This window comes from Verruconis gallopava (genome assembly GCF_000836295.1).
Source record: "Verruconis gallopava strain CBS 43764 unplaced genomic scaffold supercont1.2, whole genome shotgun sequence".
NCBI classification, from domain to species: Eukaryota; Fungi; Ascomycota; class Dothideomycetes; order Venturiales; family Sympoventuriaceae; genus Verruconis; species Verruconis gallopava.
In genome coordinates, this window is record NW_015622138.1 from 780,827 (window position 1) to 803,927 (window position 23,101).

A 23,101-nucleotide genomic window follows, 5' to 3' on the forward strand; every position below is an offset into this window, starting at 1 on the left:
CGAAATCGCTCTTTTGGGGTCCAGACCAGGCCTAATCTTCGCGTAAAGAGTTCAAACACATCGACGTTGATTGGCCCCATCCTAACTATGCAGCTTTCTAATTGCTTACTGAGCACCCGGATTCGACCTGGTTGCATCCAACCTGCTTGACCTAGTCCTGCCCAGCAGCCTACTAGGCGGGTATCCCGAGATCATTCTACGTATTTTTGGGCCGCTAGTGATGGTTGACAATACGGTGAAAGATCATGGTACACACGCCTCTGAAGAACAGTAGTTTTGGCCAAGGCAAATTTTGGACTTCTTGCTCGTTCAGCCGGACTTGCAGCGAGGAAGTTTTTGTTCGCTCTCTGTTAACCTTGGATGTGACTAAGTTCTCAAAACAGCCAAACCTATGTAGCATGCGGTCTTGATGACAAAGAGGAAGTCCGATTAACTCAGGCCGACAAGTCCGAATTCCCGAGTCGCGCGAAATGATCTGCTCGAGCCTTTGCCGCAAGGAGAAGTGCTAGAGCGATCAAATCGTCTAGGCGCCTTCTAGTAACTATCTGTGTGTTGATGTCTTGCTCAATTCTGAAATCATCAGTTAGGTTAATGAGTAGCCCTAGTGGTTAGCATCAACTAACTGCCCTCAGATAGCCTCTCATACCGCACAAGACATGAGCGTACCCTACAATCCACATGAATCTCACCATTGGTCTTGGAATCCAGAACATTGCATAGTTTCGAGTTGACCAACTATTAAATAAGTATAATGCGACCTGCGTTGTCAACTTTCAGACATTTTCAATTCTTTGAGAACCAAGTCGTGGAAAATGGCCGTAAGCATCATTGCTAAGGAGCTTGGTGCATCAAATGGTTTCAATCGAAACGCCAGAACGTTATATGTAAAGCTAAATATCCGAATGATCTTAGTTATTTTCAACTTTGGGAACAGTAGCATGATTAGCCGTCAATGCTACCCTGTATAAAAGACGGAGGTGGATACAGTTCCAAAAAGTCAACCCTTCCGACTTCGGCCTCGCCATTCGAGAGATATAATACTTCCACAAGGGCAAAAAGAGAAAAAAAACAAAAAAAGAAAACATACAGCAGCGCCGGATTCCCATGTGGTCACCCACCATAGTACTAATGGGCCGATATGAGGCTTATATAGGAGTGAGCGGACGGGGACTCTAGTTTTCCTCATTCTATGACCGTATGTGACAGATTGTTACGACATATTTACCTATATCTTCAACATCAGAATTTGTACAATTGCCATTCTCAGAACACTTTTGAACTATGCATTGTCAGACGATGCACAAGTAGAATTCAGTGTTTTGATGCTATTTTTATTGACAAACAGGATGTAATGCGAACTAGAGTTTTGAACGGTCTGAGGAGACAAGAGGAATATGTGTCGGTGATCTTTCGTTACCCAGGACCTCAGTTGCCCAGGTTACCATTCAACTTCAGCCGATGCTTTTATGGTCGGATGCTTGCTGGACTCATAAGCCTTAAAATGAAACCACATCTAAGAACGAAGAGGATAATACAATAGCTACTATTACAGAAAAAGAAGCAGAAGGTTCCACAGGCATATACCATTCGTAGAAGGAGGACATTTTCCTAGCCTTCTCAGCCCATTGAATGCTCCAGGTTTTCTTCCTGTCCAATACGCACGGCTCTCGAGACTCCATACGCAGTCTTATAGATATGGACCAAGCACTCAGGTCACCAGCCGTTCAGCGAGCTCTACCTGATCTCGCTGGACTACATACCACATTCGGCTTCGACCGCTTTCTTGCGAGCCCACCGCCCACAATTACGTCGGACCCAAAGTCCATCAGAGAGCTTTTTCGTGGGTATGCCGTACAGATGGAGCGTCACGAACGCTTCACGGACCTTTGGAAGCATCAGGTACGTTTAGGCTTCCACGAGCTTGTCGCAATTTGTTTAACGATTTCTTTGCAGTACGCGAATCAGCTCGTCAATCTTCGCCAACTGATCACAGCCTTTGACAATCGACGGCTAGAAATAGAAGAAGCTGCAGCTCACGACGAAAGTTTAGCTGAAGATATTGAGACGCGGATGCTCGGCTCGTTGGAGTTCGAAGACCTTTATTATTTCCTTGCCTGCAAGACGCGAACCTTATATTCGGACCTTCAGTTAAGATTTGTGTCCGATTTCATCACCATGGACACCGTGCTCCACCGGCGTGGTGGCTCGTCGTACGCTCACGCCGCATGTACCGTTCGCGATTTTCGTAATTTTCTACGGGCCGTTTGGTTCCACCTCTTGCACCCGGTCATCGTGCGCACTATCGAGGCGTCGATAAACCACCGCAAGTACCAGGTTCTCAAGGCAAACCCGCTCTTACCATCTTGGAACCTGGAGAACACCACACAAGAAGAAAGGGACAGTATTCAGAAATATGAAAAGGGACTGAATTTGGACGCGTCAACTATGAGCACACTGTTCGGGCGCCTGGAAGATGTAAGCGCCCTGTCTATTCCTGCCCTTTTGATGAAGGTTTCGGCGCATGAACTACAACTTCGAGACACACTGTCCGAAGAACAGACTTCACATGCAAGCGATCGCGGAAGCTCGGCTTTTGTGGAAAGAGCGAGATTTGCAACTTTCGAAGGCGATACAAAGGGGCATATTGCTAGTGACTTGCAGGAGATTGGGACGCAAAAGCCCGAGCTTCGAGCAGAGTCGGGTCACCAGCGATCAAAGTCTGATAACGCATCCAGCAGGCTGTCAAGACGACCTGACCGAAGACCGAAGTCATCTTTCGTACTGCTCGACAATGACAGTCTGAGAAAGACCGATGTTAAAGCCATAGACGGTGGCGATAGTGCATGCTATGTGACAACTGGATTGTCGCAGCTTGTTCCTGATGACGGGAGAGGGCGAAGTTCTATCCAGGCAACTAGCCAGAGCAGTGAAGACCGACTGCCTCCCAGTCCGGAGGTCCCGAGGCAGTCTGCTCGTTTCTGTCCGTCTCTTTCGCCGTGCAGCTACCGCATGCCATTCCACGGTGACGAGCAATTCCCGCACGACCCACCGACACCACCGCCCAAGTCCGCGTCACTTCTGGCACGTGCGAAGGAACGCGAGCTCGAGGCGAGGCTGAAGCGGCTCGAGCGAATCGAGCAAGAGACATGGCGGCTACAAGACGCGCTGCGGCAGGTGCAGGCTCTTCAGCGAGAGAATTCGCGGCTTCAGGAGCGACTGTTGTTGACCTCTGCTCCGCCGTCTACGCCCAAGGGGTTGTTCCGACGGTTGTCCAGGGCTCGCGGTCGATCACCCGGAAAATCATTACAATAGTGCAGGGTCGGCCAACGGAAGTGGCGCCGGCCAGATCACATTGGGGAGCTGTGTTTAGTTGAGATTCTTGCTACCACGATACGGTTTGCAACCGTAGTGACGTAGCGTTGCGATCAGGGGAAACGCCAAGATTTTCACAGCGCTGCGTCGATCCAGATGTGGCTGCAGGCTGAGCAGGGCACGGCTTTGCAAGGTGGCAACCGAAGCGAAGACATGTATACATCGAACCGAGCGGGCGTAGAGCGGAAGGGCAATCGACGGGCGCGAAAGGTGTGAGGCAACAGATCTAGCCCCGGCGCGAGAGAGTTCGCGGGTCCTGGAATTTCCAGACGCTCTCGTCATGGCTTAGAGAGCATCTGATGACAGAAGCCTTGGCGGCTTCGTGCACCAAAGCTTGGCTCTGTGCTGGGCGAGACTCCCTGCTGCATCTCCTTTCATCTCTTTGAGACCGCACTCGCCTTGACCCGAGTTCTCTGGCATCACCTAGCGTCCGCGTCAAGCAGCATATGTTCCGCCTCACGGGGACGACTCGTTGGGAAAGGATGTTCGCTTGCCCCGCCGGCCATCCGTGCACGTCGACATCCCTTGGCGACACCGTATGACGTTCCATCGTCCCGCCCGAACGCAGCACGTCAACGGCACCACTCCATGCGCTGAGATTAGAGTTTGCCGCACAGCTCTTAGCGCGATTTTCGACCTGCACTACACCCTACACGTGGTGGCTCAGAGCTGCTGGAAACCGGCGCGCCGTGAATGGAGGAATAATCTGTCGACCGACGGCACGCTAGCATGCTGCTGCGTTGCGACTGGACTTGGACGTGCACAGTTCGACGTGCGCGTTTTTCGTGAGCCCGTCCGTCGGCAGCGGCGCGGGCCCTCACGTTTGCAGCGAAATCCTACATGTCACTGCGGAGGTTCTGCGTCCAGACTTCGCAAGAGCGGCTTACGCAACCACGCGAGAGACATTGAGCTGGCTCCGTGGACCTCCCAACTCGTCCGGGTGGATAGGGACCTCTCGCAAAGGGGAACGTGGATCCCCGCCGACGAACACACGTTGAATGGACATTTTCACTCTCAAAGCGCCTTCCCGATCGTTAGCGCGAATCTCTTTCTTTCTTTCTCTCGTCTCCTTCACTCTCGCTCTCTCTTTTCTGCGTGCGTGTGTGTTGTGGCTTTGACCCTTCTGTTCTGTCCGTAATTAACCTAATTTGTGACAGCGTCTCCATATTTTTTTTTGGGTAACCCATCCCTGATCTCGCTGCCTCTTCACCTTCAAACGCGAGTTTTCCTTTTTCTACACCCTCCTGTGACTCTTCGATGACCGCTTCTTATGCCGCCGTGTAGCCAAACCATACCGCTTTCCAGAACAACAACGCCAGACTCAGAGAACTATGCTTAGGCTGTAACCGTGGAACCGTCTCCATAACTCAACCCTATGGCGGCCATCATCCGGCTTTCAAAGCCGAACCACCGAAAGTTAATTCGTTTTGCAGCCGTCTGCCTTGTAATTGTACTCTTCATCACAACGCTTGCCGTTCTAAGCTCCAGCAATGGCAAAGTTGCCTCGTTCCTCCCAGATATACCCCATCTTGACTACAATCCCTTAAGTATCCTGCGACCTGCAACAAGCGAACAAAGCGGTGCGCGACAGGGACCAAGTTTAGGCTATCCCCTTGGTGATTGGGAGTTCAATGTCGAACGAGACGGCAGAAATTTTGGGCTCAGCGACGAGCAATGTGCCGCCGCGTTCCCTGACTACTATCGCGAAATCGACCGGGCTGTGACATGGCGGAAGGAGCAGAACCTGCCGAAGATCGAAGAGTCTCAAATGGATATTTCTTGGCGAGAGGGTGGAGAGATCATGCGGCTTATGATCTATGATCGCAAGGTACGTATGGATTGGCGCAAGCTTAGGTCACGACTCTGGGCTGAGTTTCGCGCGTCTAGCTCTACATCATCGAGCACAGATTTTCGGAGCATGGCTACGACCTGCCTCGAGCACTCTCACTCCTCCACGAAATCCACCGAGCCATCATCGCTTATTCTGGTCCGCTACCCAACATTGAGTTCTCCATGTCTTTGGGGGACTGGCCTGGAGACCCCGACGCAAAATGGCCCATTTGGGTGCTTACGCGGTGGAAGGATGAGAACGACAAATGGGTCATGCCTGATTTCGGCTATTGGAGTTGGCCTCTCGACGTAATCGGTGACTATTCGCAATTTAGGACTGATGTTCGTGAGAATGAGGTGCCGTGGGAAGACAAACTGAAAAAGGCAGTCTGGCGAGGAGCGGTCGGCACGAACAAGCTAAGAGAGGATTTGGTCAGGGTCTCGAAGGGTCGTAGCTGGAGTGACATCCATGCTGTTGAATGGATTAACATGACGACGATGGACGATGGATCGTTCAAACGATCTCTAACCATTACAGATCATTGCAACTACCAGTTTCTTGTTCACACAGAAGGTCGGCCTTAGAGAAGCCTTGTTCGTTTGCACCGGTGGAATCTTACTAACCAGCTGCAGGTCACACCTACTCTGGACGAGGAAAGTATCTCCTCAATTGTGAATCCGTTTCGGTCGTTCACAAACCCAACTGGATTGAGCCCCACACCCATCTTATGGTCGAGTCGGGTCCTGACCAGAACATTGTTCAGGTCGAACGCGATTTCTCCGACATGAACGAAAAGATGCTTCAGTACCTCAGAAATGAAGACCAAGCGCACGAGATTGCCAAACGGAGCGCTGCCGTCTTCCGTGACAGGTACCTGACGCCGGCGGCACAGGCATGCTACTGGCGAAGACTCTTCAAGGCCTGGGCATCCGTAAGCTTTGAACCGCAGCAATACATTACCATCAAGGACAAACTCGGCAAGGTCCGGCGCAAGAGTCGGGGGACGCCCTTTGAGACGTTCGTAGCTGACCTGGTCATGCCTACCCTTCCTGGCTGAAGCATAGCGAGAACGCGCCAGCTTAACGTGCAATCTTGCAATGGGAGTCTGGATCACGAGTTTTATTTTGCAATATTTTGCAGCGAGCAGGGAAAGTTTGGAAAGCATCACCACTCTCAAAATCGCCTGCTCATGATTCAGCCCATGACTATACCCGCCAAGTCGGGCTAAGATGTCTTCGATTCAACCGAACGGGTTCTTTTTGTCTTCGGCCTCGGCATTCGGGGAGCTGGGTTAGTAATGACGAAAACAAGGCACACTCTTAGTGCTCATGTCAAACTCAAGCAAAGATCTGGGGTTTGAGTGTGTCCGAGATGATGGCCATCCCGTCCTGGGCGTTTTTGTTTCTGTAGCCTGCAAATCCTAGCCCGTGGCAGATGAGGCTGTGGCTACTAAGTACTTGGAGGTGTCACACGCGGACTTGGCATCACGAAATGAAGGTGATGGGGATACAATTTTGTCGAAAAAGATTCAGGATGAGATAATCTTTCCTCTGCGACGAGTGTCGCGTAGCAAATATACTGTGGTCTAATATCCGTCCGAGATAGACAAGTGAAGCGGGATGTCGATTTTCGCTATTCTGCTAGTCCTCATTCCATTTGCCGTACTTCACTGGCACGTATATTCATTTGATAGCCATGTTGACTAAGGTTTACAAAAATAATCCACAAGCGAGAGTTCGCCGATGGACGTCCTGCAGTCTTGAGAACGACTCACGCGTACACTGAGGACCGACCAACAATCCTGCTCTGGTATTGGCCGGCTTCCACAAGGCTGTTCAGTAATCACAAGTTCTCCTCATTTCTCTTCAGCTCGCAGACTATGTCGCCGTCAGGAAAGTTTGGTCTCCGAATGCATTAGTCGCCTTTGGCTACAAGGCTATCTGGTGTTTAGTAACGGCTTCTCGGTGACCTGACGTACTGACGTACCGATAGGGCGTCCACAATGGCGTCTGCTCTTCGGGTAAAGGAGATCTATGATCTCCAGAGCCATCGTCAAAATCCTACAAAAACATATGCCGTACGCTTCGGCCTGACCCCATTGAATTTGAAAGGTGCGAAGGTGTGAAAACAGCTTTGCCGACATCTTATCGCGCTTGCGCTTCCACCCTTGTTCCAGAGGTGCCCTTCCCTTTCTTTACGTCCTGGTCAGGCCGTGCCAGCACTTTACGGATGGCGGCATCTGAAAAAGCGTACAAATCGAGTCGTCCAATGACCGATTCTGAGAGTCCTCTTGGCATCGGTGTGGATTTGGAGAAACAGTGGACTTCGGCTCATGGGTCGCCATCAAGTGACGAGTCGTCGTTGTCGGAGCCAGACAAGATCCAGACGACGAGCAACGAAGAAAGCAGGTAGCCCAGTCCACTTGATGACACCAGTTCAGCAAAAAGAGTCGTCACGGCTCAAGACTGGATGGGCCCCGACGATGCTGAGAATCCGCAGAATTGGCCAATGTGGAAACGAGTGTACCATACAATCCCACCCGCGCTATTTGGCTTTGCCATGTAGGTACCGCCCAGTTGTTGAGACGACGTATGTACTGACCGAATCGGCAGAACGTTCGGATCCTCCGTCTATACTCCTGCGTACAAAGAAATTGCCGAGCGATTCGATGTCTCTCCTACTGCATCCCTACTTGGCGTGACGCTGTATGTCATCGGCCTAGGTCTAGGCCCAATGATTGCGTCTCCGCTCTCAGAGACTTTCGGTCGCCATATTGTGTACCGGATCTCGCTTCCCATATCCGCGCTTTTCACGCTCGGTGCTGGTTTCTCATCGTCTTTTGGCTCGTTGCTGGTCTGCAGGTTCTTTGCCGGCGCTACGGGAAGTCCAGTTCTTGCCGTCGGCGCTGGCACCCTCGCGGACATGTTTCCTCCGCGAATCAGAGCCAGGGCAACCAGTTCATTTCTGATGTCTCCTTTTCTGGGACCCTCAATAGGTCCATTCTTGGGTGGCTTCGTCGCCCAGTACAAGACGTGGCGGTGGACAAATTGGGTAACCTTATTCATCCTAGTTGTGTGCTATGCATCCTCCCTGGGCATGCAGGAGACATACAAGAAGATCATACTGCAGAAGCGAGCCAAGAGACTGAATATTGCACCTCCAAAGCAGGCATTACCTCAAGGACTGGTCGGTGTCAAGTTCCTTCTAACCGTTACATTGCTCCGGCCATTGACCATGCTGTTCACGGAGCCGATCGTGGCTTTTATGAGCTTATACAATGCCTTCACTTTCTCGATCCTGTTTGCCTTTTTCGAAGCCTTTCCCATGGTCTTTGGCGGCATATACGGCTTCTCTGTTTCTCAAGTTGGCCTGGCTTTTCTGGCTGTAGCAATCGGTGTCATCTTCGCCGTCGCTACCGCTATTATGCTCGACATCAAAGTGTTCCAGAAGCAGTTCAGAAAAGCAGTCGCTGAAGGCAGGGCGGCTGTAGCTCCTGAGCACCGTCTATATTCTGCCATGCTCGGTAGCTTTGGCATCACAATTGGTCTCTTCTGGTTCGCATGGTGAGAACGTTGGTTGAATTCCATAACTTGGGTGTTCCTAAAGCGCTAATATAACGTCGCAGGACATCTCGACGCGCCGTTCACTGGATCGTTCCCATAATCGCGACGATACCGTTTGCGTGGGGAAACACCAGCATATTTGTACGTCTACCCATTCATTCACGTCAGATTCCTATATGGGTATATGTAGCCGATGCTGACTGTGCTCGGTAGATTTCAGCGGCTTTGTACCTCGTCGATGTGTACGGGCCACTGAACGGCGCTAGCGCGATGGCAGCCAATGGCCTTCTGAGATACGGCATGAGTGCTGTTTTCCCATTGTTCACTGTCCAGAGTACGTGATATAACTGTGACTGGTATCCGTTGCCTGGTTTCCCTTGCTGATCCTTTATGGTGAACAGTGTACAAGACTTTGACAATTCCATGGGCAAGCTCTCTCTTGGGTTTCCTGTCGTTGCTCATGTTACCCATTCCCTTTGTTCTGTTCCGCTTCGGACCAAAGATCCGCGAGAAGAGTCGCTACGACACGATCAAGGCTTAATGGCCCATGCTCATAAAAATACATGCATGGCCGTTTTAACAGAGTGATGTTCCTATGGGGCAGATCCCCCGCTTCCGCACGGAAATAATTTAAGATGGCTAGCCGGGGTTGGTTATAAGCACCTTGCATTACGCACGTATCCAATAGACATTGATTTCCATTCTCGTCGAGCCTTGCATCTCAATTTCTCCTTCCATTCCAGATCCTACGGGGTTTCTTCACATGCCGTAGCGTTGTGCTCGAGTACAGATGAGTTTCAAAATGCTGTTGAATTAAATTTCGCTGAAATTCAAAATGCAAAACGCAAATGCGGCACAGCTGACGAGTTTAAGGCTCAAATCGCACGTGTTTCTGCGCCAATCCAAGCAAGCGACGATACCGGGAAACGTGATTGGCCATTTGCCGTGGCTACAGACTTCGCCAGCCTCGGCAGCCTGGAAAACAACCTGAGGTCACCCGATGCGATTCGCCACTCCTCTTGTGTATAGTCGCTAGCTGTGTAGTTAAAAGGGCAAAACGTTCAACTTGCCCCGCAGAAGAAGTGTGCAATGGCTCCATCTACATCTTCAATGTCTGCAGCTGCTCGATCAGGTGCAGCCGAGGAGCCGTTGATCATTGTCGGTGGCGGACTAGGTATCCCTTTATACGTCCCACACATCAGTAGTTCGAATCACTGACCATATAAAGCTGGGCTGACAGCTGCATACGAGATCACAAAAGCGGGACAGCGATGTGTCATACTCGATCAGGAAAATGAGAAGAATCTCGGCGGACAAGCCTTCTGGTCTCTTGGTGGCATTTTCCTTGTTGGGACTCGTGAGTCTACACATCATCCCTATGACAAGATGACTTGTGATAGAACTAATCTCTGTTTGGTAACTGTGCAGAACAGCAATATTGGATGGGTGTCAAGGACAACGTCGAACTGGCTCGACGTGATTGGATGAACAGTGCACAGTTCGACCGGTTACAAGATCAAGATTTCTGGGCGAAGCGGTGGGCAGATGCCTATGTTGAATTTGCTCACAAAGGAATGCAAGACTACTTGCATAGTTTAGGATGGTCATGCTTGCCGACAGTGGGCTGGGCTGAGCGAGGAGCCATCAGTTCAAGCGGACATGGGAATTCCGTCCCTCGCTTTCATGTCACTTGGGGTACTGGCCCCCGGATTGTGGAGCTGTTTGAAATTCCGGTCAAGGAGGCTGCGAAGAAGGGATTAGTCGAATTCAAATTCCGGCATCGCGTTGATGAGATTCTTAAGGATGATACAGGACGCGCGATTGGAGTGAAAGGCACTGTGCTCCAGGAAGACAATAGCGATCGTGGCGTAGCATCCAACCGTGAACCAGTCGGTACATTCGAGCTCCGCGGACGCGCTATTCTCATCTCCACAGGAGGTATTGGTGGTAATCCGGCGCTCGTAAAGGAAAATTGGCCTGCGTCCCGTCTTGGTGGCTATGTACCCGAGTTCTTCGTGAACGGGGTACCCGCTCATGTTGACGGCCGGATGCTTAAAGTTGCAGAGAGCGCTGGAGCTTGTCTCGTGAACAAGGACCGCGGTTGGCATTACACGGAAGGAATGATCAATTGGGACCCGATCTGGCCAAGTCATGGTATACGCATCATCCCGGGCCCATCGCCAATCTGGCTCAATGCAAGAGGTGAGCGTATGGCGCCACCTGCTATCCCAGGTTGTGATACGCTTGCGACGTTGAAGCAGATTTTGAGCACGGGATGCGATTATAGCTGGTTTGTGTTGAATGAGACGATCATGATGAAAGAATTCATGTTATCAGGTTCCGAGCAGAACCCAGACTTGACGAGCAAGTCTCTTTGGGGGGTTTTGAAGCGCACCTTGAGTGGTCAAGAGCCCGTTCGCAAATTCAAAGAGCATGGGGTAGACTTCGTCGTTGCGGAGTCGGTTGGAGAGCTTGTTGCCGGAATGAATAAGCTGCGGCGTGGCAATGCTCCCGAGCTTGATCCTGAGTCCGTGGAAGCGATAATTAAGGACAGGGATGACCAGATAGACAACCCGTTTACGAAAGACGCGCAGATCATGGTTATCCAGAACGCTCTCAAATTTCGGGGAGACCGAATATCACGATGTGCTCCACTGCATAAAATCCTTGATCCAAAACATCGGCCCTTGATCGCAGTTCGGATGAACATTCTAACAAGGAAAACACTTGGGGGGATACAGACGAATCTGGAGAGCCAAGTGATGCGGCCTGATGGAAGTGTCTTTCCCGGTTTATATTCTGCGGGTGAAGTTGCTGGATTTGGTGGCGGAGGATTGCATGGCTACAACGCTCTAGAGGGAACGTTCTTGACAGGATGTATATTCAGTGGGCGTGCTGCAGGCATCGCAATGGCCAAGGATGGAGTCCCACGAAAGGAGAGAAGTGTTCTGTAGTATTTTGTGTAAATATCAGCGTCTGAATCGGATTTTGAACGTACGAAGAAAGTACATTCCCATTGCACACACCTTCCTTACTTTTCGGAGCAAGTCGATATGCATCTTGTCGAATGCTACCAGTTTTCTTGATATATCCAGTTTGGATTCACATTGAGTTAATTTTCTACAAGGATAGACGACGTCATGCGTTATCGAGAAGCTTGGACCATGTCAGTTGTACAGAGCGGACCTCTTCAATTGTAAATAGCAATTCATTACCGGTTGAGTTTTAACATTGGGACATTCGACTGCAATTATGATCAGAGTCGATTGGGGAAAATAACATCTCGCATGCACTTTCAACGGACGCCGCAGCTCCACCTCTGAAAATGGCCGCCGCGAACACGAAGAAGCAGCGAGGTCCGCCAGCTTCGATGAAGTGGCCCGAGACGCAACGACCTCAGCCGGGCCAGAGACAAGGCACTGGACTCTTTACAGTAGACCGAGTGCTTCAATTTCACAGCGACATACCGTCAGCGCAGAGTCGTTCGCCCGCCCCACGTCCAGGACACATGAGAACGCCTAGCGGACGACACCCGCTCGATCCCAAACTCTCCGGCTTACATGTCCCTACAAGTGTACCAACGCGCACGTCGAAAGTCACGGAGAAGCTGGTGCTTTTGCCCGAGGCAGAACAAGTGGACGAAGAGAAGGCAGCTTTTGAGGCTGACGAAACCGATGGCCCTCCAACTGATGACGAGTTGGCCTTGCGGAAAGTCAAAACACTGGGAAAATCCGAAGCGGAACGGTTACCCAAGTCCGAAAGAGCAGAGAGATTGGCGAGAGTCACAGCGTATTGCACAGCGTCGGCCTTCAAGCTCAAAGCCGCAGCAGAGTTCCTCAAATCGCAGCACAATGCGCGAACGAAGATGTACGACGACTGTTTGTACGTGGTTTATCATCTACCTCTTTTGCCAGGTCACAACGGCTTCCGCGTACGCAGCAGTCCCGCACTCAAAAGCCCAGGTGGCAAGCACATAGTGGATGAAGAGATTGAACGGAATGAGCTGCACGAATACGGTGAAGGTTACTTTGGCGAAACGGACGAGTATAACTTACGTACACACGAAAGCGGCAGCCCTTCTCCCCAGCGCGATTACCTTAATTCGCCATCCCCACAAGACGCAATCGCGGGCAACAAGCGGCGAAGATCATTCAGTCCTCCGCGTCTGATAGCGCCTGACGCAATGTCCTTTGGCGAGATGTATATATTCGGCTATGGTGTTGTCGTGTTCTGGAACTTCACCGAGCGACAGGAGAAGGACATTCTCGCTGACATGACGTTCTCAACATCTGTCCCGCTCGCGACGAAGCCGCAGCCCCCAGACTCATTCGAGACGGAAGAATTCCATTTTGAGTACAATCCTGATGTCGCACGCCCTCGCATTTTCAACGACATGATCACTCTCAAGAGCGGTGACCACATGATCAAACTCACTATGAGCCATGCGATTGCACAGAGTACGAAGCTCAGCTTCTTCGAAGAACGCATGCAGGACACCATGCAGGAAGCTGTCGATGTACCTCGTCGTCTCGCTCTTACAGGACGATTGGGCATGAAACGCGAAGAAGTTGTTAAGATCCTCGGCCGTCTCTTCGGGTCTCGCGTTGACGTCAATCTCTCATCTAACATTCTTGATACCCCTGACTTTTTCTGGGACTCTGAGCCAACCCTTCATCCCCTATACTCCGCCGTTCGGGAATATCTGGAGATTAAGCCTCGTATTCAGGTTCTCAATGAGCGCTGCAAAGTCTTCCTTGATCTTGCGGAGATTTTGAGCGACAGTATTGCAGATAAGAAGATGACAAGCATCACGTGGATCATCATTGTCTTGATTGTAATCAGCATTGCTGTTACGTGCTCAGAGGTCTTCTTGAGATTTGGAATTTTGAGTGGCGAGAAGCACAAGGATGGAGGTGGGAATGCAAAGATAAATAACATCGTGAATACGAGAAGCATAGCAGGACCAGCGATGATGGGGAGCTGGTTGATTCCAAGTACGCCATTATTGAGCATTGCGAGGACTGGGATGACGGCTGCTTGGGCGTTGTGGGCAGCAAAGAGATGGGGCTGAACCCATCCTTCAAGAGGATTTTTTGCGCGAATGTAAACGAATATAGCTATGTACAGAATATAGCCTTGCCCGTCTCGAATTTTCGTATAAATTTCCCATCAGCTCACGCTGTCCTTCTTACTGATCCCTCAGACTATACAGTCGAAATTTGCCTGCGTGACGCATAATCCTCATGTTATCTGGAGCATAAGTAACTGTTCACACGGAGGACGGCAGCTACCCTTCGTATTCTGTCGTTCCCCACGTACCCAGGACACAGGGTGTTTTAATCTGTCGGGAATAAAACTGCATGACAGGCTTCCACGTTGCACTTGCATCACCATGATCAACGACAGACGGCTAGATTGAGTGTATATTGCTTGACATAGTTCGACTACGATCGAGGACTGCAATACGTAATCAAGGCTTGATCTGCTCCCCGCCATTCTTCACCCAATCCAGCCAGCTCCCGGGGTATTCGCCCACGGCTTGGTATCCGTTCTGTTTCGCAAAGTGGGCCGCAGCCTTGCCTCTCACGCCTGCCTTGCAGTAAAAGACGACCTCGCGCTCGGGTGGGGGCTTCGGAATGCCAAACCTGTCCTCGAACGCGTCGGGGCTCAGGAAAAGCGCGTCGGGCTGCGACTGCACGGGTATGTTGATGGCCCCGGGTATGCTGCCCGCGGCGAACTCGTGCGGTTCCCGCACGTCGATTAGGACGGGCTTGTCCTCGGACGTGGAGAGGACCACGTCTTTCACCTGCGGGATTCTAGGTCAGTCCAGACGTCCCACTGCCGCTCACGAACCAAGAGAGGGAGAGGGGGCGGGGAGAGCGGGAAAAGAGAGCGTACTTTGGAGAAGTCATATGTCTTGCTGGGAGGCAGCTCCTTCTGTTGCGCCGGGTCTGAGCTGTACCGACGCTGGGTTGGAGATGCAACGCCGGGGAGCCGTCTTGGGAGCGAAATGTGCCATTTCGACCTCGCAGGCACTGTTCTAGCTACGTGAAATGCACGCGACGATATGGTCGGAGCCGCTTCGCGCAAGGCTCTTGAGAATATGCGTGGCAATGCCATGTTGATAAGACGATGTTTGCGCGCTTTCAGACTCTCCCGACCAGCTTCGAGAAGCTGGAAGAGGTCCGAGCTTGATGGCCGACTGAAGTCAGCCAAGACCCCTGAGATGGTGCAGCGGGGCACAGCAGGCAAATAGTCTCGACACATCAACTGCGGTCTTGCTGTCTACAATGAGTAGAGTTGATTTCTGAAGAGATTTTGTGGGAGACAAAAGATGCTAATACGCCAATTTTAACGCGCAAAGAAGATCTGTTTTTCTGGAAATCCTAATCGGCAATTATTAATTAGTGCTCCAACGAGCATCTGCTATATACAACAGGCAACTATGCCAAATCGTAAAATACTAGAGTAAAGTCTATGGGATCTGTGGAAAACCCAATACGACGCGCTAAAATAACGGGCATTCGACATCGCTCGCACGCGCATTTGACTGCAGAGTCGCTTAAGAAGGGACGCTTTCGTGAACAAATGCTGCCGTCTCCAACTGCTTGGATGCATGATGAATCAGAATTTCGAGGTTCGACACAACCCCTTCCAAAACACTCACTCTTCCCGCGGCTTGAACGTGAGCAAGCAATGATCCTGAACAGTATTAGCTTGACCTGAACACTCATAATCAAGAGCACATACCTGAGGGAAGATCGTGGCGAAAACCTCAATGAGCTCAGACTTTGGCGTGACTTTGTGATCCCAGTCCACGAACATGCTGGCCTTGCCGATCATGGCCTGAAGATTCAATTGAGCGTAGGTCTGGCCCAGGCAGTAGTGTGGCCCAGTGCCAAATACCAGCCAATTCTTGACCTGCTTCTCCGCATCACCGGTGATCCATCGATCCGGGTCGAAAGTGTCCGGGTTGGGATACGCTTCGGGGTCGTGCAGGGCAGGATAGGTCGTGGGAATGACCATGGCACCCTTGGGCGCGGTGTACGTGTCGGTGATGGGGAAGGCCTTCTTTGCGATGTATGGAACCATGAGGACGGGTGGGCGGTATCGCAGAGTCTCCTTGACGATTGCACGAGTGTAGGTCATCTGTTCGAGCATCTCAAGAGTAAATGGCTTGTTACGATCACCGCCTCGTACTCTCAAATTTTCCTCTCGGACCTTGTCAAGCATGTCTGGATTATCGGCCATGATCTGGAACATCCAAGTACAAGCACTGCTAGTCGCGTCCTGAGAAGCGAACAAGAAAGTGAAGAGCGTCATTGAGATCTCGAGATCGGTGAACCAGCGGATGAGCATGTCGGGCTTCTCCTCCTGCGGCACGTCCTCACCTTTTGCGACCCTGTTCCTGTAATTCTCCGAATCGATCATGTGCTTGACCCAGCGATCCATGATGCAGGTAGGCTCGCCACCGGCTTGCATACGCACCTTGCTCTTTGCGGCACACTTGGAGAACTCGTCCAATACCATGTCCGCGGCCTTCTTACCGTACCACGACTTGGTGAATGGGAGGATGATGGGGAAGTTGACCAACTCAAGCGCAGCCGTGATCAGGTAATAATCATGGGCAATCTTCTTTACTGTCTCGTCGGAGATGTAGTGACCGACAAAGGTACGGCATGCGACGGCGCACTGAAGCTCGCGGAACACTGGCATGAAAGGGACGTGTTTGCCATCGTTCTCCTTGGTTATGTCCAAGAACATCTGGATGTACTTGTTGTAGACCTCCTCCTGCCCAGGCAGATATGACTCCAACGCTTGACGGCTGAAAAGACCGTTGAGGCCCTTCCGGTAGTCCACGTGCGCCTTTCCATCCAAGAAGACCCAGTTCTCCGGTCGAAGAAGCTTGAAGGCCGCGTCGACGACGCAGGGCTTCACGTAGGTTGGCGAGTTGAACACCTTACGGGCCATGTCGCGAGTGGAGGCAATGACGACGAATCTAAATAGAAGATCTCAGAACAAGATTCGCGCATTCGACTGATCCGACGAGACCTACTTGTGAAATACCGACACACAGCTGAGTGGACCGCTCATCCATTTCGCGTAGTACTGCTCGAATTTTGGATTCATGGACTCCAGAAAGGGGCCCATGAAGGGAAGCTTGAACATGGGTCCAGCAATCGATCCCTTCTGGTACACATAGCTGCCTATGGGGGGTCAACGGCTATGACCACGCAAGGAAGGGGAGGGCAAGACTTCGAAGGACATACATTGATCGTACACCACCAAGCCGATGAACAAGGTCAACAGGACAGACCAGATCGACCAACCCTGCGTCAGCCTGGCCAAAACGCCATCGTAGGACACGACGTGCAGAGCGTAGTTCGCGTCGGCCGTGGGCGACGCATAACTCGCGTTGACAACCATGGCTTTGCGGATGGGAAGAAAAAAAAGTAGCAATCAGACGTGATAGGTGATCCAGCCCAGGGTCTGCCAAAGCGCGGATCCGACAGGAGGCCAACCACGCGGCCAATCGACAGCGGGAGTGGGGCGTATGGTCGATGGACTGAATGAGCGAGCCGTGGAGAGGAAAAAAGAGGATAAGACGCCGAGCGTCCTTGGGCAGTGGAGTGGTCAAGTCTCAAGCACGACGTGAAGGGGAAGGGAAAGCGTCGAGCGCCAAAGCAAAGGATCAATTAAAGTATGCGAGAGTCGGTGAGTTGCAATCGCGCCACTACGGCTGGTTCACTTGCCGACATCCGTGCGGTGCTTTCTGCAAGCTCGCCGCCCGTCGAGACATCGGCGCACCGTTCGATTACATCTTTTGCATTTCGAGTAGCATCGCCGGCCAGAAGCAGTCGAGCACGCCGTCATCGTCGCCGTGTCCCATGTAGCCCGAGTTTTGCCCGCCCGTCCACGCGCGTTGTTCCTCAACGCTAGTTTCATTGCGCCCGCTGTCCGTCGAGCGAGCCAAGCGAAGCCCGTGGGACCCATCCCCTGAGCTCCTCGTTTCTTCCTCGCCCTACAATCGTCTCTGTAATTCAGCTTCAATGCCATGTTGGCTGCAGCAACCGGACGAGCCGCGATCCACGCCGTCAGAGTGCAGATCATCCCCGCCCCCAGGTCGCTGGTGGACAGCAGGGAGATTCTACGTATCTTGCAAGGCTACGGCGAAATCACCACCTACCGCTGGCTCAAGGTAAACCTCGACGTCCACCGTCAAGCCTGCTCGATGAGCCACCGTATGCTGACAACGGTTACCAGCACGATGCCCTTTCGTCGGCGCCAAACTCAGCAATGGCTATCTTTGCGGATGGCGAGGCCATGGACACATTTTTGCGAGACTGCCCGCTGACCTTTGAGATCGATCGCGTGGAGCGACAAGAGTCGTTTGACAACCTCGCGAATGACGACGCCGAGTTTTCAGAACCAAGCGCTGAATCTGCCGAGAACTCAGCGAGAGACCCAGAATCGGCCTCCTCTGACCCAGGAGCAAAGCGTTCGGACAAGCCAAAGGCCACGCATGTAACGCGTCCGCAGCTTTTCCGCATAAATGCAGACGTCTGGAAGGGCAAGCACCGAGATTGGCTTGAAAGACATCCGTTCTGGGGCAACTTCAAGCCGGACACAAAATCGATAGTGCAGCAAGATCTGAAGAAGAGGGTGCCTCTGATAGGGCTCAGCGACATTGATGCCAACAAAAAGAACGAAATACCGATACGGATTCTGCAACAGCGGAAAATAGAGCTGGCGCAGAGATCGACTCTGAAGGACATGATTCGAGAACTGCGCGGCGAAGAGGCAGAACAGTCCCACAGCCTGGAGAGTTCTTCTGGACATTGGAAATGACAGGAAAGCACCTGAGAACGGGGCTTTGCCAACGACGCTCGAAATAGGCCTTGTAAACAAGGCTGGGAATTCCACATGCATATACGCTGGCTCACGTTGCAGCTCCTAGCTTCGAACTAAAGTGAGCTGGCGCCGCGAAATGCCATAGCATGAAGAAATGGCCACGATATACGACGAGGCACTGGCAGTGGCAACTGCATCTACGATTGGTAACTCGAAAACTACACGTCCTTGACAAGATCAACACTGAGGACATATAACTCAATTTGGGCTGGCTTTAACAAGCGGTAGCGTGAGATCTCTTGATTGAGAAGGGTATACGTTAGACTACGTAGATAAGCATCACGAAAAATATTTAGAGTGCATCGGACTGAGCTCAAGACATGCCTCTTGCGGCGTAAATTCGTGACGCTAGTTTGTAGAAAATGTATCTGCATGTGTCAATTCTGACTGAACCCTGCGCTCCGCTTGCTCTTCCAACTCTGAAGGCTCAACCAGATGTATGGGTGTATATTTTCCTCTCTTCTTATCCCCTCCCATGCATCGACTTGCGTGTAGCAAATGTCCCCTCTCCTTCCTAACAAACGCGGCAAAACACACCGCAGCCATCGAAACTGCACCGTAACTGATAAGGACCGGGTAGATGAATTGGCGTGGATCAGGAAAGACAATCGTCGCTAAGAAACTGAGCAGTTCGAACAGGTTCTGCAAGGCGACTTCGCAGGAAGAGAATGCCGCTCGTGCTTCGGACGGACTGCGGTCTTGCACAAGGTATTGCACGCTCAGATCGAAACTCCAAAGCCCAAGACGACTCGCGATGATCCCCGCTGTGAGTGTTGCTCCGCCGACATGTGCTTGTGAGTCTCGGAGCTGGCTGAAGACAACTATGGCTGGCGCTAAGGAGAGCACTTGCCAGTTGATGGACCAGAGACCGCTGCGGATAGGTCCGATATGGTTCATGAGCAGAGGAGCCACCCAGGTGGCAGCGAGCTCCGAAGCAACCGCCAGAACACGGAAGAAGGAAACGGTGAGTGGCTTGTAGGATATTGCAAGCATGTAGGTTTGCCAGTGCAAGTTCGTCGAAAGGACCGTGAGATACAGCAATGAGAGCGAAGCGGACGCCAGAAAGACGGGACTACTCGCATAAACTATCCAGGGACGTATGGCATTTGAAATCGGACTTTGACTACCACCTATTTCAACTTGACTTGCTTCAATTCCGACCTCATTCAAGTCGTCGACGATTGTCGACTCAACTGGGGGCCCTCGGCATCTCGTGCTCAGCGCGGGCACGGCGTGGTAGACTTGGGCAATTGCAAGATACTCTATGCCGATACTGCAACCGCTGAGCCCGAGCACGACTCCAACGGCATACTTGGTCCCATACGCGTCGATAAAAGAGATGAAAACAGGTGCCACCAGCTTGCAGAACAGGTCGATCCTTCTCAAGGTTGCGTTGAGCACTCCACGGTCAATGCTAGTATTGTCACAGACGACCACGACCCAGTCTCTTTCCACAGCTACCGTGTTGCCAATGCTTGCCAGCTTCTCCACGCAGGCGAGCGCGATCGTGAGGCCAAAGCAAAGCCAAGAGAGAACCCCTTTGCCGTCAAGAATGAGAAGGACGAAAATTAGAGCACAGGAGGCAATCACCGATACTCTTTGCCAGACAATACTATGCCTGATCGAGATCAGCCGGTTCTCCTTGTCGACGTATGCGCCCAGGCGCGACGAGAAAAGCGTGGCAAAGGCGCTTCGAACCAAGGCATAGATCGAGGCGTAGAACAGAGTCCCGGGATACACAGTCGCGAGGAAGAGCACGGCGCCAAATTCAAATGTTCTAGAGTTCCACGCGGACAAGAAATGAGAAATACAGAGACGACGAGAGATGCTCTGGCTCTCGTCTGCCATGATCGTTGATCTGTGCGACAGACGCTTGGCAACAAACTCAGGAGTGCAGCATGTATATCGCTAGTCCCTTCATGGAAGTATTATGATCATGGGAAGGCGGAAGACCGTGTCGACGCATGTTCTGTGGTTGAGAACAAAAAGACCGAGCGAATTTCTCTGCTAAGCCGAGTTCGCTACGAGACAGCGCAAAGGTCGAGGGCGCTTCAGTGGCCTGATGATCGCTGGCAACGGCTGAATGAGAGCAAAAAAGCACTCGACGGAGCGAAAGTAGGCAACACGAACATGAGAAGCCGCATTATACGGCCGATATTGGAGACTTCAGTACATTACGTTTAACAATCATAATTGTACAGCAGTGGACGGCTTGAGCTGGTGATTAGGCCGCTGCGACGGCTTACTGCCAACTTGTACACCAAGACCTGGACAGGTAAGGATCATCTCCAAGCGTCAGCAACGAATAGGACATTTTCCTTGATCTAACTTGTCCAGTATAAACCAAAGCACGGCCAAAAAAAAAAAGATGGGGCGTTTGACAAGGCACGTGACTACTTTCTAGCGACCCAAACCGCCTCACCTTTGCACAATCCTTGGCTATGTGCCGTCTATCGAAGCCTCACTTCCCAAAAAGCAGGTTTGCTTTTGCTGGCTTGAGTCTTCGCTCAACGTTGATCGACAAAGGATGCGACGGCTGCATGTTTAAAGACCTATGCGCAATAACCCGAAATTCCTGGCTTCGTCCTACTCGTGTCGAGTTGGGGAGAGGGATCGCTTATGAAAACAAGGAACGCGTGAATATGTTAAATCCAAATCTTTACATGGAAAGATTGCTAATCCTGTAGATACGTATAAAGGATTGATTTGCCGAAAAAAAAAAAACTCCAAAATCTGTCATTCTAAGGGGCCAACATAAAGCTGTCAATCCTATATTCAAGGCTTCTTCTTCCGTATTGGGCGTGGAAATCGTATGTTGTCTCGCTTGGTTCTGGGTATTTATGGCCTCGAACCAAATACTTAGACTGCCCGGCGAACTCTCTGGTTGACAGCGATCGGCCTGTTGACGAAGGGATCCGAGTCCTCGAGAGAGCCGGCCTGGCGACGTTCGTATGCTTCTGAAGACTCCTTGAGATCTTCAATTTGCTCCTGCGCACGCGTCAATTGTCTGTGCTTAACAACCTCTTTTTCTTGAAAAAAAAATTTCGAAGGAGTCACCCATACCCTTGTTAGTGGAGGTCCGGACGTTGTCACCAAAAAGCCATCCCTGCCCTGCAAAGCTATTAGTTTGCTGTACGATGTATTCTTTGTGGTTTTTTTTAGCCTTACTTGATGCGTGTATGGTCGAACAATGGCGTCTGGCCCGCAAAAATATCTTATTTCGCTCTGAATCACGGCTCGGCTGATTCCGTAGCCTGGTACGAAGTAGGAATTGGTCGCATACTGTTGTGACATGGCTATATACGTATCGGAATCTGACAGCAGTCGAAGCTCAGGAGCGCTTGTCGTTGTGTTGGTTACTCAGCGTCACAATCAGCTTCATACAGGAAGTGTCGACGGCCGCCAGCCGTTCAAGGTTTTCAGAACTGTTGCGAAAGAACGCAATGCTCGAGACTATGGATGTCCTTTAATCCTCGTTATATCCTTTCATTGGGCATCCATATGTGAGGGGCTTCTGTACCTTAGATTGCTGCCCGACGCTATCTCAGTGAGGCGTAAGCCTGCTTATGTTCAGTTTCACAGAGTGCACCTATTCCACCCGTGTCCTTCCTTAAACCTTCTGCGCTTCTATAACTACAAGGTTCCCCTTGCCTTGACTTTTCTCTCAGTTGTGTGCCATGACGACTTGGATCAGTCAACTCCAGAATATTCTCACGACTTGCCAGTTGTCTGTGGATTGAACAAAAATTCATAGTCGGGCTCCCAGCGTATCTTGAAACAGCAACAGCGAGGCGAGTCATATCTTTGCAAGGCTCCTCGATCAACATTTCTTCGTCAGCCTGTGCAGATCACTTTGGCCTTACCGTTTTTTCCCCAAGAAGTGACGTCTCAAGTTTCGGTCGATCACGAGGCTTCGAGAAAGCGGCAAAATTTCTAGGCGGTCACGGCCCAACGACCGTGTTATAAACCATCTCGGGCAGAAATGCTTAATTATCATTCCTTAAAGGACAACGATCAACGTTTATACAGCGCCACTTCATATCAAAAATCTTGAGTTGCAGTTTGATGCTCCTTGCCCTCGCCTTACATTATCAGACACCTCGGTTGATCATGATTTGTTGCGAGCAAGAGTATGTGCTTACACTGCCTCCATAAGCCAAGAGCTCGATGAGACGCACCTGTCAAAGTGATTTTAATGTCTTCATAGCCGAAGGCGGACATTTTAGTCAACTCCAAATTCGTTGCCATAGCCGGGATTTCATTGTTAATCTAGCCTGCCAGGGACTGCTCATACGATGATGGCCTTACTCACGAGATGAGAAACGCTGTCGTATCAAAGGGCAGTCCTTCGTGTTCCTTTTTTTTTTCCTTAGTATTTGAAGGATTTGAGGGCATGATTAACGAGCAGGCGCAAGCACTACAG

General features: G+C 51.2%; 9 protein-coding genes across 10 annotated transcripts; 6 read left to right on the plus strand and 3 right to left on the minus strand.

The window, feature by feature from the left end:
* Positions 1–1,695: 1,695 nt before the first annotated feature.
* Positions 1,696–3,312, plus strand: PV09_00777 (uncharacterized protein; the record flags this gene model as incomplete). The annotated part of the gene is made up of 2 exons (XM_016353568.1): positions 1,696–1,899; positions 1,954–3,312. 2 exons carry the CDS (start codon positions 1,696–1,698, stop codon positions 3,310–3,312), a joined length of 1,563 nt encoding a protein of 520 aa, XP_016218721.1.
* Positions 3,313–4,458: 1,146 nt separating this feature from the next.
* PV09_00778 (uncharacterized protein) lies at positions 4,459–6,900 on the plus strand. The gene is made up of 3 exons (XM_016353569.1): positions 4,459–5,200; positions 5,260–5,776; positions 5,836–6,900. The coding sequence occupies exons 1-3, from the start codon at positions 4,748–4,750 to the stop codon at positions 6,258–6,260; spliced, it is 1,395 nt and encodes a 464-aa protein (XP_016218722.1). The 5' UTR covers positions 4,459–4,747; the 3' UTR covers positions 6,261–6,900.
* A 654-nt stretch (positions 6,901–7,554) lies between these two features.
* On the plus strand, positions 7,555–9,307 carry PV09_00779 (uncharacterized protein; the record flags this gene model as incomplete). Its single annotated transcript, XM_016353570.1, has 5 exons — positions 7,555–7,764; positions 7,816–8,766; positions 8,829–8,907; positions 8,980–9,100; positions 9,168–9,307. The coding sequence occupies exons 1-5, from the start codon at positions 7,673–7,675 to the stop codon at positions 9,305–9,307; spliced, it is 1,383 nt and encodes a 460-aa protein (XP_016218723.1). The 5' UTR covers positions 7,555–7,672.
* A 486-nt stretch (positions 9,308–9,793) lies between these two features.
* PV09_00780 lies at positions 9,794–11,782 on the plus strand. 2 transcript variants are annotated; one of them, XM_016353571.1, is made up of 3 exons: positions 9,794–9,940; positions 9,995–10,123; positions 10,195–11,782. In XM_016353571.1, exons 1-3 carry the CDS (start codon positions 9,856–9,858, stop codon positions 11,718–11,720), a joined length of 1,740 nt encoding a protein of 579 aa, XP_016218724.1. In that variant the 5' UTR covers positions 9,794–9,855; the 3' UTR covers positions 11,721–11,782. The 2 variants fall into 2 exon arrangements, with proteins under 2 accessions (XP_016218724.1, XP_016218725.1); XM_016353572.1 differs by having other exon boundaries at positions 9,995–11,782.
* A 201-nt stretch (positions 11,783–11,983) lies between these two features.
* On the plus strand, positions 11,984–13,916 carry PV09_00781 (uncharacterized protein). The gene has a single exon (XM_016353573.1). The coding sequence runs from the start codon at positions 12,092–12,094 to the stop codon at positions 13,835–13,837; it is 1,746 nt and encodes a 581-aa protein (XP_016218726.1). The 5' UTR covers positions 11,984–12,091; the 3' UTR covers positions 13,838–13,916.
* PV09_00782 (uncharacterized protein) lies at positions 13,817–14,960 on the minus strand. Its single transcript, XM_016353574.1, has 2 exons — positions 14,665–14,960; positions 13,817–14,572 (listed from the first exon to the last, which is right to left on the minus strand). The coding sequence occupies exons 1-2, from the start codon at positions 14,884–14,886 to the stop codon at positions 14,237–14,239; spliced, it is 558 nt and encodes a 185-aa protein (XP_016218727.1). The 5' UTR covers positions 14,887–14,960; the 3' UTR covers positions 13,817–14,236.
* Positions 14,961–15,103: 143 nt separating this feature from the next.
* On the minus strand, positions 15,104–17,523 carry PV09_00783 (uncharacterized protein). The gene is made up of 4 exons (XM_016353575.1): positions 17,037–17,523; positions 16,823–16,973; positions 15,517–16,765; positions 15,104–15,468 (listed from the first exon to the last, which is right to left on the minus strand). Exons 1-4 carry the CDS (start codon positions 17,191–17,193, stop codon positions 15,430–15,432), a joined length of 1,596 nt encoding a protein of 531 aa, XP_016218728.1. The 5' UTR covers positions 17,194–17,523; the 3' UTR covers positions 15,104–15,429.
* Positions 17,524–17,584: 61 nt separating this feature from the next.
* PV09_00784 (uncharacterized protein) lies at positions 17,585–19,059 on the plus strand. The gene is made up of 2 exons (XM_016353576.1): positions 17,585–17,965; positions 18,031–19,059. Exons 1-2 carry the CDS (start codon positions 17,822–17,824, stop codon positions 18,613–18,615), a joined length of 729 nt encoding a protein of 242 aa, XP_016218729.1. The 5' UTR covers positions 17,585–17,821; the 3' UTR covers positions 18,616–19,059.
* Positions 19,001–20,638, minus strand: PV09_00785 (uncharacterized protein). The gene has a single exon (XM_016353577.1). The coding sequence runs from the start codon at positions 20,524–20,526 to the stop codon at positions 19,027–19,029; it is 1,500 nt and encodes a 499-aa protein (XP_016218730.1). The 5' UTR covers positions 20,527–20,638; the 3' UTR covers positions 19,001–19,026.
* Between the last annotated feature and the right edge of the window lie 2,463 nt (positions 20,639–23,101).

Coding starts and splice junctions, on each gene's coding strand:
- PV09_00778 (XM_016353569.1), top strand. CDS start 4,748: ATGGCGGCCATCATCCGGCTTTCAAAGCCGAACCACCGAAAGTTAATT. Junction 5,201..5,259: donor TTATGATCTATGATCGCAAG/GTACGTATGGAT, acceptor TCGCGCGTCTAG/CTCTACATCATCGAGCACAG. Junction 5,777..5,835: donor GTTTCTTGTTCACACAGAAG/GTCGGCCTTAGA, acceptor AACCAGCTGCAG/GTCACACCTACTCTGGACGA.
- PV09_00780 (XM_016353571.1), top strand. CDS start 9,856: ATGGCTCCATCTACATCTTCAATGTCTGCAGCTGCTCGATCAGGTGCA. Junction 9,941..9,994: donor CATTGTCGGTGGCGGACTAG/GTATCCCTTTAT, acceptor GACCATATAAAG/CTGGGCTGACAGCTGCATAC. Junction 10,124..10,194: donor CATTTTCCTTGTTGGGACTC/GTGAGTCTACAC, acceptor GTAACTGTGCAG/AACAGCAATATTGGATGGGT.
- PV09_00781 (XM_016353573.1), top strand. CDS start 12,092: ATGGCCGCCGCGAACACGAAGAAGCAGCGAGGTCCGCCAGCTTCGATG.
- PV09_00782 (XM_016353574.1), bottom strand. CDS start 14,886: ATGGCATTGCCACGCATATTCTCAAGAGCCTTGCGCGAAGCGGCTCCG. Junction 14,573..14,664: donor AGACATATGACTTCTCCAAA/GTACGCTCTCTT, acceptor AGAATCCCGCAG/GTGAAAGACGTGGTCCTCTC.
- PV09_00783 (XM_016353575.1), bottom strand. CDS start 17,193: ATGGTTGTCAACGCGAGTTATGCGTCGCCCACGGCCGACGCGAACTAC. Junction 16,974..17,036: donor CTTGGTGGTGTACGATCAAT/GTATGTCCTTCG, acceptor GACCCCCCATAG/GCAGCTATGTGTACCAGAAG. Junction 16,766..16,822: donor TGTGTGTCGGTATTTCACAA/GTAGGTCTCGTC, acceptor TCTTCTATTTAG/ATTCGTCGTCATTGCCTCCA.
- PV09_00784 (XM_016353576.1), top strand. CDS start 17,822: ATGTTGGCTGCAGCAACCGGACGAGCCGCGATCCACGCCGTCAGAGTG. Junction 17,966..18,030: donor CCACCTACCGCTGGCTCAAG/GTAAACCTCGAC, acceptor AACGGTTACCAG/CACGATGCCCTTTCGTCGGC.
- PV09_00785 (XM_016353577.1), bottom strand. CDS start 20,526: ATGGCAGACGAGAGCCAGAGCATCTCTCGTCGTCTCTGTATTTCTCAT.